The sequence below is a fragment of the Anoplopoma fimbria genome, chromosome 6, assembly GCF_027596085.1.
Source record: "Anoplopoma fimbria isolate UVic2021 breed Golden Eagle Sablefish chromosome 6, Afim_UVic_2022, whole genome shotgun sequence".
Lineage (NCBI taxonomy): Eukaryota > Metazoa > Chordata > Actinopteri > Perciformes > Anoplopomatidae > Anoplopoma > Anoplopoma fimbria.
Window position 1 is genome coordinate 5,980,531 of NC_072454.1, and position 13,474 is coordinate 5,994,004.

The 13,474-nt window shown below is 38.5% G+C and overlaps 1 protein-coding gene and 4 non-coding genes across 5 annotated transcripts in view; all 5 read left to right on the plus strand.

The window, feature by feature from the left end:
* LOC129092389 (LIM domain-binding protein 3-like) overlaps nt 1-8,535 on the plus strand; it is a 35,504-nt gene extending 26,969 nt beyond the window's left edge. The window contains 8 exon segments of the mRNA XM_054600329.1: nt 2,371-2,460; nt 3,682-3,738; nt 5,395-5,699; nt 5,777-6,143; nt 6,724-6,904; nt 7,171-7,291; nt 7,404-7,519; nt 7,876-8,535. Coding sequence (XP_054456304.1) covers nt 2,371-2,460; nt 3,682-3,738; nt 5,395-5,699; nt 5,777-6,143; nt 6,724-6,904; nt 7,171-7,291; nt 7,404-7,519; nt 7,876-7,965 — 1,327 coding nt within the window. The 3' untranslated portion in view covers nt 7,966-8,535.
* A 3,800-nt stretch (nt 8,536-12,335) lies between these two features.
* Nucleotides 12,336-12,409, plus strand: trnan-auu (transfer RNA asparagine (anticodon AUU)). Its single transcript has one exon. It is a non-coding gene; the product is annotated as a tRNA-Asn (tRNA).
* Nucleotides 12,410-12,678: 269 nt separating this feature from the next.
* On the plus strand, nt 12,679-12,752 carry trnat-ugu (transfer RNA threonine (anticodon UGU)). The gene has a single exon. It is a non-coding gene; the product is annotated as a tRNA-Thr (tRNA).
* A 108-nt stretch (nt 12,753-12,860) lies between these two features.
* Nucleotides 12,861-12,934, plus strand: trnat-agu (transfer RNA threonine (anticodon AGU)). Its single transcript has one exon. It is a non-coding gene; the product is annotated as a tRNA-Thr (tRNA).
* Nucleotides 12,935-13,352: 418 nt separating this feature from the next.
* trnan-auu (transfer RNA asparagine (anticodon AUU)) lies at nt 13,353-13,426 on the plus strand. Its single transcript has one exon. It is a non-coding gene; the product is annotated as a tRNA-Asn (tRNA).
* The last annotated feature ends 48 nt before the right edge of the window (nt 13,427-13,474 follow it).

Sequence of the window (13,474 nt, forward strand, 5' to 3'; positions counted from 1 at the left end):
ATCATTATAAGTTATGATTGATTATTTGTCTGATGTAAAGAGCTGGTTTCTCCAGAAGGGGGAGCAGTGGGACTGAGAAACACAAAGGTTTTGCTGTCTGACATGAGATCACATGAATAGATTCCTTTTTATATTGATCAAACTTTGTATTGATTGATCAAAGAGAGTATTAGAGCCCTTTGGCCTGATTGTGACTGTGACCAAGGGAACCATAAGTGTCTCCAGTACTAAGAGAATAATCTTCCATTCCAGTCATATTTACATGAATAATAGATATAAATTACTAGATCGCAAACTTTTATCAGAGAGGTCACAGTTCTCGAACAAACTTTTTCTTATTCACGGCCTGAATGTTGACATTGAAACACAGTAATAAAACTCAAAGCTTAACATTTTCTGCAAAGTCAAGTACTAATGTGAGGTACTTGTATTTTATTTGAGTATTTTCTCTTCATGGCACTCCAGTTATCTGACAGCTTTAGTTACTTTACAAATTAAATATACAATATTTATATACACAAAACATCACAACTTTTATTTTAAGTTTAAAATCATTTATGGAGATAAGGGTTTAATCCTGGCCTCCAATAATAATGTTGAGGTTTGGACTTTTACTTGTTATACTTTAGTATTTTACAGTGTTGTATTTGTACTTTTAATAAGGTAAAGGGTCTGAATACTTTCTGCCATTACTGATATTTAGTATCTCGTCTTTTACTTGTAACAGAGCAGACTATAAACTACAAACACTATGTCATGTGTTTTGTTATGCAGCAGGTTAATGAACAGCATGGCTGTTTAAATGTTGTTGAGATAAAGGCTGTGTGTAACCAACAGACATCTTGACAACCTGCACTTTAAAACCCAATGACATGCATATATGACTTTATAAGGAATTGAAAGATTAAAAGAAACATATCACAATGCAAAACCTCAAGAAGTAAACCAGAGGTTGTATAAAACATCCTGCGACTGCAAAAGATATGAATGTCTTGACATTTGGACCAAATATCTGCAGTTTCTGGCTAAATTAGGATTTTTACTCCTTGTCTCCTGTTGCTCTCCCAGTTTGTTTTCCTTGTTTTTAGCTGCTGTTGTCAAAGTGTTTGTGAAATAGAAGCCGAGCCGACGGAGAGAATCAGACGCAGTATATCAGAGCGTGGAGGTCTGCTCATTCTCTGAGAGGACGGACAAAAGCTTTTAACCCTCCACCCCGCCTCCATCCTGCACACTGATGGATGGAGCTCTCTCTGCTCCGCGCACTTATTTAATCATCCCTCCATTATGCACAATCGATCCCTGCTGCCCCCTCCCTGCTCCCGTCAGTCCGTGTTCGCCGTGCAATGACTCAACATGAATCAATAGGAGCAGAGGTCAAGCTTTTATCCGCCAATAAAGAGACTGTGGTTTTTTCCCCTTTCTGTCTCTAAGTCATCCTGAATCCTGAGTTTAGAAGTGACTCACAGAGAGATAAAACACAAAGAAATATGGTTTTTTTTAATGAATTTTATAAAGTCATCCCCCCAATGCTCACCTATATACAGATCATTTATCTAATTTGGGTGTTTTTTCATATTGATTTAATTTGACTTTTCTATAATATTTTGCATTCATTTAAAAGCAGCTGTCCCCAACATGGAGGTCTAAAAGTGGTTAATTAACATCATTCCTTATTGTCCTCCACATTCTGACTGAAATTAATTTCCAACAAAAAATCCAATCTTAGAATATCTGACTATAGCATTATTAAACTTTTTTATGTTAAGAAACAGGTCAGAGAAAGATCATGTAGTGGTTTAATACAGAAAAAGGCTGCAGTGTCTTAAAACAAAATATGATTATCAGCATTTAGTTGAAACCACAATCTCTTGAAAAAAATTCCACGGAACATAATACAGGTGGCAACTTTTTCAAATTGGGAATAAGATTTATTTTGAAGAGACAGGGCTGACGTTGTAACTTCCAGAATGTGCTATAAATGAGTATCAATATTGATAGAAAAGGGCAAATTGCTGCACTAGTAATAACTTTTGGGGTTCAATAAAAGACTAAAATACTTCACATCAAGGACATTTTATTTTACTAGGATTTTTTTTTTTATAAGAAATCTTGTTTTTTAGACAACTGAAGAAAAAAAAAAGCTTTTTGATTTGTACATGAGAATATAGCAACCTATATTTTTCTCTTTCCATGCTTTAACTAATCTGATCTGACCTTTAACTAATCTGATCTGAATAGTATATACATGTGCATGCAGAACATTGTAACGACTGCATGTGTACATATATACTGTAAATGTACAGTGTAAACTGTATATATCATGCTTCCAGCTCTCTCTCACTGTTGCTCCTAACGCCTTCTGTGCTTTAGCCCTACTGAGCATGCTCCAGCTTCTGCCGACTCCGCCCCTGCCACTCCGCAGCCTCTGAACCCAGCTTCACCTGGCCCTGACCCTTACAGGTAACCAAGCAGCTGTGCTTATCTTAGAGCTAAGAGCCACAGACAGGAAGTCAGGAAGTATTTAGAGACGGACGAACATGTTGTCGGTTTGAGTCCAAACATGACATTTGTTGACAATAGGAACATTATAGAATAACACCAGACTTTGTGTATCTTTTAAAACTTTTCCGTCAGTTGTTTATGATATTTCCCTGTTTTCTGGTGACTTTATTTTGCAGGTTAATGGAAGCATGTTTAATTTATGTTGACCTAAAAATATTTAAAGAAAACTCCACTGTGTTTTCATGACAGTAAAGTGAAATTATTCTTGGGTGTATTACATTTACATGACATTTATTTATGTTCAACTTGAAATAATAGTTTGACAATAACAACTTTCAATGCAATTAAGGCAGTGTTAAACATCATAATTATTATGAATATATCAATAATCATTTTAACCTGAATTAAAAAAAAATGATAATAAGATACTATATTGATGCTCTGTTTGCTTTCATACGAAAATCTCTACTTACAGTTATAATAACCTAAAAAATAAGTTTTAAAGAAAACATGAGAAGGAATACAAATAGATTTTTATTAAAATAAGATTGAAATGAAAAGATTCATTGGAATGATTGACATGGGAATAAAAGATGTAGAGAAATAAAAACAAAATTGGTTAAATATCACAAAACTCTTCATTCTCTCATTAACATTATTCTTTTTTTAAATGACAATGTACTGAGGATAAAAGGATTTGAAGTGACAGGTTTGTTTGCAGATATTGTACCTCTTAGCTCTCCGTAGTTTTGACTGACTATTGTGTCCTCTGTGATATGATGTTGTGTTTTAACCCTTTTGATCTTGATCTGGATCTCAGATTTGTGCTACTGGAGGATTTTGAGTTTGTGTTCCGTTCATGTGCTGGTGGGACATCTGGGACTCACAGGATGTCATCGAAATGTGGTCGAAATGTTTTTGTGTCCTTGTTTGTTGGCTCTTTGATGGTGCTGATGACGTGCTGAGTGAGTCATACTTTGTTGTTATATCTCAGGGCTTTTTTTGCTGTTTTTGGGACGGCAAATAAATCTGAGAACATTTTACTTAGAGTCTAAGAAACATAACAAACACAATCCTAAAAAGGCAGCTGTGGTTAGAAAACAGCCCACTGAGGCATCGCCAGCAGCAGGCTGCATATCGTCATGGTGACCTCTGCTGTTGTTGTCTCTACACCTACAGCCTGAAGCGACAGTCTGCCGCTGGTTACAGCCTCCAGCACAGAGTTGCAGTCTCCAGGTACCGAGACCTGCAGGGATCCAGCGCTCGAGTCCACATGCTGCCGGCGTTTTTTATTTCACCTCATGCTGCCTCTTCTCCTTCGCTACGTAACACAACATCTGCCATCAAACGGAGGCTTCTTTATCTAAAACTCCTTTGCAGAACCATGAGTGATCTTAAGGCCTCAGTATGCTTCAAGTTAACTAGTGTGTATGATGTCGTTTGACCTCGCATAAATGCATTGCTGTAGATTAAACTACCGAACAGTATTTAAAGGAGTTAAACTTAACACAACCTTTAAGGGAATTTCAGCCTGGACCCTATTTTCTCATGTTTTTGTGTCCAAGAGTCATTTACACACAAAAACATCGGGAAATAGGGACTGGGTTGAAAAATACCAAAATAACCCTTTTAAAGTGGCAATATCAAAGATTTCATTAAAAAATAAATGTCTGTTAAGCCACTATCTATCGCCAAAGAAGGTTGAACCCAAGGCCCACCTACGAAAGTATTGCAATATTTATATATTGGCAGAATTACAAACATTACAAAGAAAATGCTGTATTACGTTTTCCTCCATTGAAAAGACACAAAAACATGTAATTATGATTATCTGAAAAATAGCAGGTCAGTAAGGAATATCAAAAGCCATGCTGCTCAACTCTGACCACAACTCCTTTGTTTTCACTCAAATAGAATTTCTAAATCAACCAGGACTGAAATCTTAAGGACAGCCAGTTTAAACATGTACAGCATTAAAATGCAACATACACATTAATTCAGCAGTAATAATAATCCAGAAACATCAATTATAATATAAAACACTGATAGGTAAATTTGAACTGCACAATGAATACTTTTACTTTTCATATTTTAAGTACATTTTGCTGATATTATTTATATAATATAGTATATAATAGAAGTAGTTCAATAATGAAAAATTATCTGTGTAAAATTGTAGAAAGAGTCCGACCTGATTCCGCCATCAAAAAAGGTTCAGATGCTGTTAGAAGATCGACCAAGCACTTTGTGTGAAGCAGACTGAGGCCTTTATTTTGAAATGGATGACCCCGATGGGAGTCGAACTCCTAACCCCGACAGCGTTGGTGCATCGCTCAGTCCAGGATCATGTAACTGTCGAGTAACAACTTCATCTGTTCATTAGCTAAATAACAAGCTGATTCTCTTCTGACTGGCTCTGAACGATGACAGTCCAGCTGTCACATTTCCATCTTTCTCTTAATTGGGAAGCTACTGACACTCATTTCTTACAGGCTGGTTTTCCTCAGCTTTCTTTATTAAAACTTCCACTAACTTTTAAGTATCCTGTGTATGTATTTTCTGTATACAAAGCTAAGATTTACACAACCCAGTAAACCCTGACTTGGTGATTTGCAGGTCAAATGATGAAGTTGAAAAGTAGAACAACTAAATTACATAAAACAGAATTTTAATACGACATCAAACAAAGGTTTTATGTATCCGAGACGACTTTTGACCTGCAAATTAACAAATCATTGCCTGAAACATGGAATAAAGTCAAGTAAGTGATGTTAAACGTTTAAACTATAACTTAATGAGTTATAAAGTTGCAGGAGGCTCAGAACTGGCTCAAAACTGACTGTTCACAAAGTCACGATAATGAAATCAGAATTTTTTTTCATCCCTCTCCAGCCAATATGGTCAGCCTCCTGCCATGCACCATGCTCCACAAGCCCCGCCTCCGCAGCAGTACCAGCAAATCCCACAGCAGTATCAGCAGCAAATCCCGCCGCAATATCAGCAGCCAATACCACCGCAGTATCAGCAGCCAATCCCGCAGCAGTATCAGCAGCCAATCCCACAGCAGTACCAGCAGCCCCCCACGCAACAGGCCCCGCCCACTCAGCAGAGCTCCATTCAGATCCCTCTTAGCTCCGCCCCACCCAAGGTGTTCAGCACCGCTTGCATCTACCCGTCGCAGCCAGGTGAGAACCCCTGTACAACACAGTTATTGTTGTGATTCCACTTAATTTGAGGCTTTCACCTAAATCTTTTTCCTCTCCTCCAGGTTCAGCTCCACCTCCTGCTCCTGCTCCACTTCAGCCCCACCCTCCAGCTGCTGCCCCATCTCCTGCTCCAGCAGGCCCCGACTCCTCTAACCGACCCCCCTGGGTGTCCGACACCAACTTTGCCGACAAGTTCGACCCGAGTAAGATGACCACCACCACCATGAAGATGCAGCCGCTGCCCCAGGGCGCCCCTCCTCCTCCAGCATACATCCCCAACCCCTCTCCCTCTGCACATGCAGCACCTAGCCCTGCCCCCATCACACCAAGCCCCGCCCCGTTCGCACCTGTGGCGCGGGGTGTGGCCCAAAGGGCGGAGAGGTTCGCTGCCAGCAGCCGCACGGCTCTGTGTGGGTCCTGTAACAGTGTCATCAGGTAATTTACAAAAAAAATATTATATACATGATATTATGCTGCACTGTACCCTGGTTTGAACTGCCTGATTATACAGATAAATATGTTTTGTTAACGAATGGATATATGTAGAGTATATGAATATGTATATGACCGAATCTCAATTTTTTATTTTATACCTTAAATTCTAATTAATTATTCCATTAATATTTACTGTCCTGAAGATATATTTGTTCATTCTGCTGGTGTTTTTAAAGATTTATTATCTGATGTTTTTTCATAATTTTATGACTATGAATTGCTTGTACCAGTTTTTATTCAATTGTGGTTTTCTGGCCTTTTTTCTGATTATGAACAATTCTCTTCAAAACAAGGTCTCAATCTCAACTTCCTGATTAAACATTTCCTAATAACAATACATTTATTTTATTATGTTTGTAGGTATTATGATAACAATGTTTGCATTGTCTTATTGATTAAAACACCTCCTTGTGTAGTTCTTAAGTTTGAAAAATTTGAAAAATGCAGGTAGCTTAGTCAAAACATCATAAACACCTCAAACTGAGTGAACCTGAGAGCCTGTTGTTGTTGGTGTTTTCAGGGGTCCCTTCCTGGTGGCCCTCGGCCGGTCCTGGCACCCTGAGGAGTTCCACTGTCACTACTGCCACATGTCTCTGGCTGACGTTAGCTTTGTGGAGGAGCAAAACAACGTTTACTGCGAGAACTGCTACGAAGAGTTCTTCGCTCCGACCTGTGCCCGCTGCAACACCAAGATCATGGGGGTGAGATGCTCCACTTTCATACTTGTCCACCTGCATACCTGCAGTGCATTCGGACATTTCCTCCCACAGAAAAATCTATCGCGGTACAGCACTCATGCTTACAGTAGTTGAAAATAATAAATGATTTGTAGCAAATAGTTAAAACATGAAAAAAAACACTGGAATGGCCCTTTAAATACTCATGAAGCAAATCATTTAAAGGAGAATATGTCATGTACATACACCCACTTCAGCCCTTCTCACATGTTGTGTCATCTGTGTTACAGGAAGTGATGCACGCCCTGCGACAGACGTGGCACACCACCTGCTTTGTGTGCGCGGCCTGCGGCAAACCCTTTGGAAACAGCCTCTTCCACATGGAGGACGGAGAGCCGTACTGCGAGAAAGGTACAGCAATGTTCACACTGTCCTGATGTCAGAGTTTGAGAGGTCGGGTTATGAACTGTTTAGATTGTATTTTTATGTCACATGGTCTCTGTCTCTCTCTCTCTCTTGTCAGATTATATATCCCTCTTCAGCACTAAGTGTCATGGCTGTGACTTCCCTGTTGAAGCGGGTGATAAGTTCATTGAGGCTCTGGGCCACACCTGGCACGACACCTGCTTCGTCTGTGCGGTAAGAAACAGACACAACACCATTTTACCTGTAACATAAGTCAAAACATCATCTCTCTCTTCCTTCTAAAAGGATCTATGAAGGCAGATAGTTTTGGTTTTATATCTCCAGGTTTTGATCTATCATACTAATGTTTCCACATCAGTATGATGGAAGTAGATGGAGTTAAGTTTGTGGCACTCAGCTTTGGAAAGATAGCATTTACATAATTCAACAACAACATCTTTTTCCAGAAACAGTGTCTTTGTTGCGCTTCATAATCCACAGACTTCACTCAAGAGTTTATATTCAGAACATCTTTTTGCCGAAGAAAAAGTCTGTCTGAAAGTAGCACTTTGCATATGTTGTACCTGCAGGTTTGCAATGTGAACCTTGAGGGCCAGCCTTTCTACTCCAAGAAAGACAAACCTCTGTGCAAGAAGCACGCTCACGCCATCAACGTGTAGACCAACCAGCTGCAGCGCTGCCGGCCATGGAAAACAAACCCAAGTTGACGACAATAACTTTTGCAATATGTGTGTGTAAATGCTCTTTATGCAAAATACATTTTGGTTTTTCTTTTTTTTTTTGCATTAATATTAATGATTAAAACGACTCTGCCTGATGATCCCGCTTCAAAACAGAAACAAGTCATGATGTTGTTGTATCTGTTGGCCATCAACCCACTTTATTATGTTCTTTTAATTTTCTTTTGTTTTCTAACAGAAAACTACTTGTGTGTTCGATGTGACCGCTGAACTTTTTCGGCTCAGAAAGAGTCTTGAGTGTGCCAAATTAAATTACTTTTATAAATTCTCATCACTTAATGAGCTGTAAAATAAATAAATATGTATAACTATATTGTTAAAATAAAATTATTTTGAATAAAGATATTATTACATGAAATGTTAATGAAACAGTTTTTGATAATTTAATAATTTGTAGCTCGCATTGCATCTCATTTGTATGTTGCGTTGGACAAAAGCGGCAAATAAATAACTGTAAGTCTACATCTTAATAATGAACCTTAAATTGTGAAGAAAAAAAAAGGCAATTGAAAATGCGTAATTCAAAAGTTATTTTAAAATTAATTTTGCGATTCTATTTTTAAATTAAGTTAAAGTAAATAACCTGAATGCTTGCTAGATTTAAGTTTTGGTTTTTTTACTTAGTGTTTTGTTATGTTTCCAATGACACTTTAAATAAATTTCTTTATAATTGTAATGAAATGATATGATTATTATAGCATCACACTCAAGACTCCATAAGCTTGAACTGCAAAACAGTAGTTTGTCCCAAGGTTTTGTTCTTATCATATCTTGGACATGTCTCAGTAATGTGCCTTTGAGGTCTTTTGAATGCGGTTTGTTTTTTTTACTAAACTAACAAAACTATTTTATTAATGTTTGGTTCAGCACTACAATTTAAAAATAGAAATCACAGACTGTATAGAAGCTAAAATTTCAAACTTCAATTCATTGTTTATTCTGAGCAGCAGATAAAACACTGAAGCATTACTTTTACATTTTAAAAGAAGTGTTTATCACCTGCTGTGACATTGAAATGAACCTCAGAGCAGCCCATGAAGAAGCCTTATCTGACATGTTGTTAGAAGTTAGACTGGCAGTGAATGTAACACGACCATTTGTTTCACCAGCCTCATTCCAGCAGGTTCACCTGTGTGATCGAATATGAAAAACAAGTGCATAAGGACACTGTGAGAGTACCCAGACACAAAATGACCACAAAGTCACATAAAACAACCACAAAGACACAGAATGACCAAAAATAACACAAAACCACAACATAGTTTTGCAAAATGACCACAAAGAGACACAAATATAGAGTTTGAACAACCGTATTTCATCTGTACAGAGTGTGTTTGATTCAGAAGGACATATCTATGCTGTCTGGACTTATTTCCTGCTCTTGCACAGTATTTCAGTGTATTTGTTTTTCCGGGTGAACCCTGCAGGTGAGGCTGCTGCGGAGTGTGGATGGTGTCTGATGATGTGATGTGGAGTGTACCTACTAATCCCTCTCTGACTTCACGTACAGTAGTTATTACTGTGCAACAAATAACCTTGAATTTCATATTAATGGACGACTCTGTCAGTTTGATATTTATTAAATAGCTAATATATCATCACTGCTGTGTTCGGTGCTCATCAAATTCTTAGTTTTTTTGTTTGTCTTCTGGATGTTTGGCATCACAAGGTGAATTGTGAGTGTTGATTTATTCTTTCCTTTTGTTTATTTATTGTGTTAATGTTTGTTATTGTCCTAAACTGTAAGAGTTTGAATGTTTATCTCGGTGGCAATTGTTACTGAAAGGCCACTTCATGGCTCCGTTCACACCTCAGGCCTTCAGACTGTTTTATTCAATGACTACTACATGATACTATGAAGGCCCTGAAGTGCAAAAGATTATTGATTTTATTGATTTTATCTTGTGCACACAAGATCTAAAACAATATAACTTCTGGGGCAGTGAAGCATTATTGTGTCCATCTGATGAATGTACAAGCTTCAATCTCTTTTAGCTCTGTTTTTGGCCTCAACTAACTCCTTCGAGCAATATCTGTCTGTGATCGATATTTGTCATTTTAAAGTGAACTCATGGACAGGTGTTTTAAGCATGCTTAATAGAGGAGCCATTTTCAAAATCTACACTCAGACATACTTCGAAGAGGTGATACTGCCCGGGAGCTGAACTTCTTATTGCCTTGTATTTTTTAGAAAGAAATTGGGTGTGTTTCCTATTGAGTTCAATACAAGCATAGTTTTTTTAGCAGCATCTGGTGGGCGTTAGCAGAACTCCAGCTCAATAAACAGCAAAAAAAAAGAAATCCTTTCTTTGTTTGCACCAAGTACGTTTGGATGATGCCCTCTTAAAGCTAGGGTGGGTATTAATTAATTAATTTCTTTACTGTAATATTTGGCAAAACTGTCCTAATAGCCAGTCAGCTATATGTAGGTGAAGTGCTCTGAGAATATCTGCTCATAACTTTGCTCTCCCCTGCCTCTGTGGGCCGCACCCAAAAATTGCCACCGCTCATGTACACTTTGACCAATCAGAGCGAGGCTCCGATTCTCCGTTCTTATTGGCTGTGGGACTGTCCGGTCACCTTGGCAACGACGTTGGTGCGTCCCTGCGTGTTTCGTCTTCCTATCAATGTAACTGAATTCACATGAACGCGCATAACTGACGTTCGGTGGGAGGAGCTACAGCAGGTAGCGTGGCAGGGAGAGGCCAGAGAGCACGCGACGGAATCTCAACGGCTGTTTTCGCCCACCCTAGCTTTAAAGGAAAAAATATATATATTTGAAACTGCCTGGTTCACTTTTATCATGACGTGTAAACACATAACTGTTATCTTACAGCATCAGATCTGATGTTTTTACAGTGTAAACAAAGCCTCAGAGACACTATATACATGATTTAAGGCGGGAAGACTTTTGGATTGAAGTCAAATGTGTTTTTCAGTTGAACTTAAAATTACTTTGACACAAGTTTATGTGGGGAATCTTGTTCATACTCCCTGCAGTGTATTGTGCCTTAGGCCACTCCTTGATCTTTCTGTCTTACTGGCACACACTCACTCAGACAGTTGTGATGGTTTCTGTGCTGGTAACCAGTTTTTACTTTGAATATTTTATACAGTTTGTGTGTTTTTCAGAGGGTGAATGAGTGCATGCAGAACGTCACAGCTTGTCACAGCATGTGGAGCGATGCAACGTCAGTATTGGTTAGCGTTGCTGTCACTGTGTCACTGTTTAATATTATTAAGAGTGTTTGAACTGGTTTTGGTGTCAATGAGTTGTAAAGTGAAACATTATTAATGCCACAGTATGAAGGGAGGACAGAAGCTGAATAAACTTTAAGACTCTCCTGGTTGTTGGATGTTAAGCTGCTTTTCTGCATTTGCTAACAGGTTTCAAATATTTGATGAATATATGTGTTGCAAGTTGAATAAAATGAGCACTTAAAACACGTGAAACATTTGCTGTAAAGCTTCTTTTTTTTGTTGATTTAGAACACTACTTTCTTCTGCGGGGTAGTCGGGTTAAAATTAAAGGATTTTCTGTTTAATTTTGGTTTAAGAGTCACAGGAGAAATGGTCTTGGAATATCTGCGGATAAAGGCCATGGGAAATTATTTTTTCAGACTTTATTAAAAATCCCAACAGTGTCTCAGAGGAGAGAGTAGTCTGTAAACTTTAACTTAAGAAAAAGAGTTTCAGGATGAAAACTTTATGTGACAATTTCTTGAACAAAAGATTGTCTCATTGCTGTTGGAATGGACCAACTGAGGTTTAAAAATTACAGTAAAAGGTGTTCACAGGGGCTCTTTGGCTTAGTTGGTCAAAGTCCCTGTCTAGTAAACAGGAGATCCTTGGTTCAGCAGTGCCTCTGACAGGTGATTATGGACTTTAAATATTTTGAATCATAGTTTTGGAGATGCACAATGGTTTGAATTTAATTCAAAGAAGGTTCACAAAGGTGCTGTGGCTTAGTGGACAAAGTACCTATCTAGTGAACAGAAGATCCTGGGTTCAAATCCAAACAGTGCCTCTGATGTTAAAGAGATATGTGAACTTAAACTATGAAAAGAACACTTACTTTAGTTCTGGTGGAAATGGATTGACAGGTATTAAATTTGTAAAAAAAATACTTCAAGGAGGTGCTGTGGCTTGGTTGGTCAAAGTGCCTGTCTAGAGATCCTGGGTGCAAATCCCAGCAGTGCCTCTGACAGGAGAGTGTAGTCGCTAATTGTTGGATTCATATTGGTGGATGTGGACGATTGTTTAGATTTGAGTAAAAAGGAATTCACAGGGGTGCTGTGGCTTAGTTGGTCAAAGTGTCTGTCTATTAAATAGGAGATCCTTGGTTCAAATCCCAGCAGTGCCTCTGACAGGAGAGTGTAGTTGCTGAATGTTTTGATTTATATTGGTGGATGTGGACGATGGTTTAGATTTTAGTGTAAGGCATTCACAGAGGCGCTGTGGCTTAGTTGGTCAAAGTGCCTTTTTGGTAAACAGGAGATCCTGGTTCAAATCCCAGAAGTGCCTCTGAAAGTAAAGTGATGTGTAAACTTAAACTATAAAAAGAGACCTTAGTGTAGTTCTACTGGAAATGGACTAACACTGGTTTACAATTTGTAATTAACAACAGAAGGAGGCGCTGTGGCTTAGTTGGTCAAAGCGCCTGTCTTGTAAACAGGAGATCCTGGGTTCAAATCCCAGCAGTGCCCCTGACAGTAAAGCGATATGTGAACTTAAACTATAAAAAGAAAACTTACTTTAGTTCTGGTTGAAATGGACTAGCAAAGGTATCACATTTGTGATAACAACATCAAGGAGGCGCTGTGGCTTAGTTGGTTAAAGCGCCTGTCTAGTAAACAGGAGGTCCTGGGTTCAAATCCCAGCAGTGCCTCTTATGTGGGAGTGTTAGCTTTGAATATTTTAATTCATAGTTGTGGAGATGCACAATGGTTTGAATTTAATTCAAGAAGGTTCAAAGGTGCTGTGGCTTAGTGGACAAAGTACCTATCTAGTGAACAGAAGATCCTGGGTTCAAATCCAAACAGTGCATCTGATGTTAAAGAGATATGTGAACTTAAACTATGAAAAGAACACTTACTTTAGTTCTGGTGGAAATGGATTGACAGGTATTAAATTTGTAAAAAATACTTCAAGGAGGTGCTGTGGCTTGGTTGGTCAAAGTGCCTGTCTAGAGATCCTGGGTGCAAATCCCAGCAGTGCCTCTGACAGGAGAGTGTAGTCGCTAATTGTTGGATTCATATTGGTGGATGTGGACGATTGTTTAGATTTGAGTAAAAGGAATTCACAGGGGTGCTGTGGCTTAGTTGGTCAAAGTGTCTGTCTATTAAATAGGAGATCCTTGGTTCAAATCCCAGCAGTGCCTCTGACAGGAGAGTGTAGTTGCTGAATGTTTTGATTTATATTGGTGGAT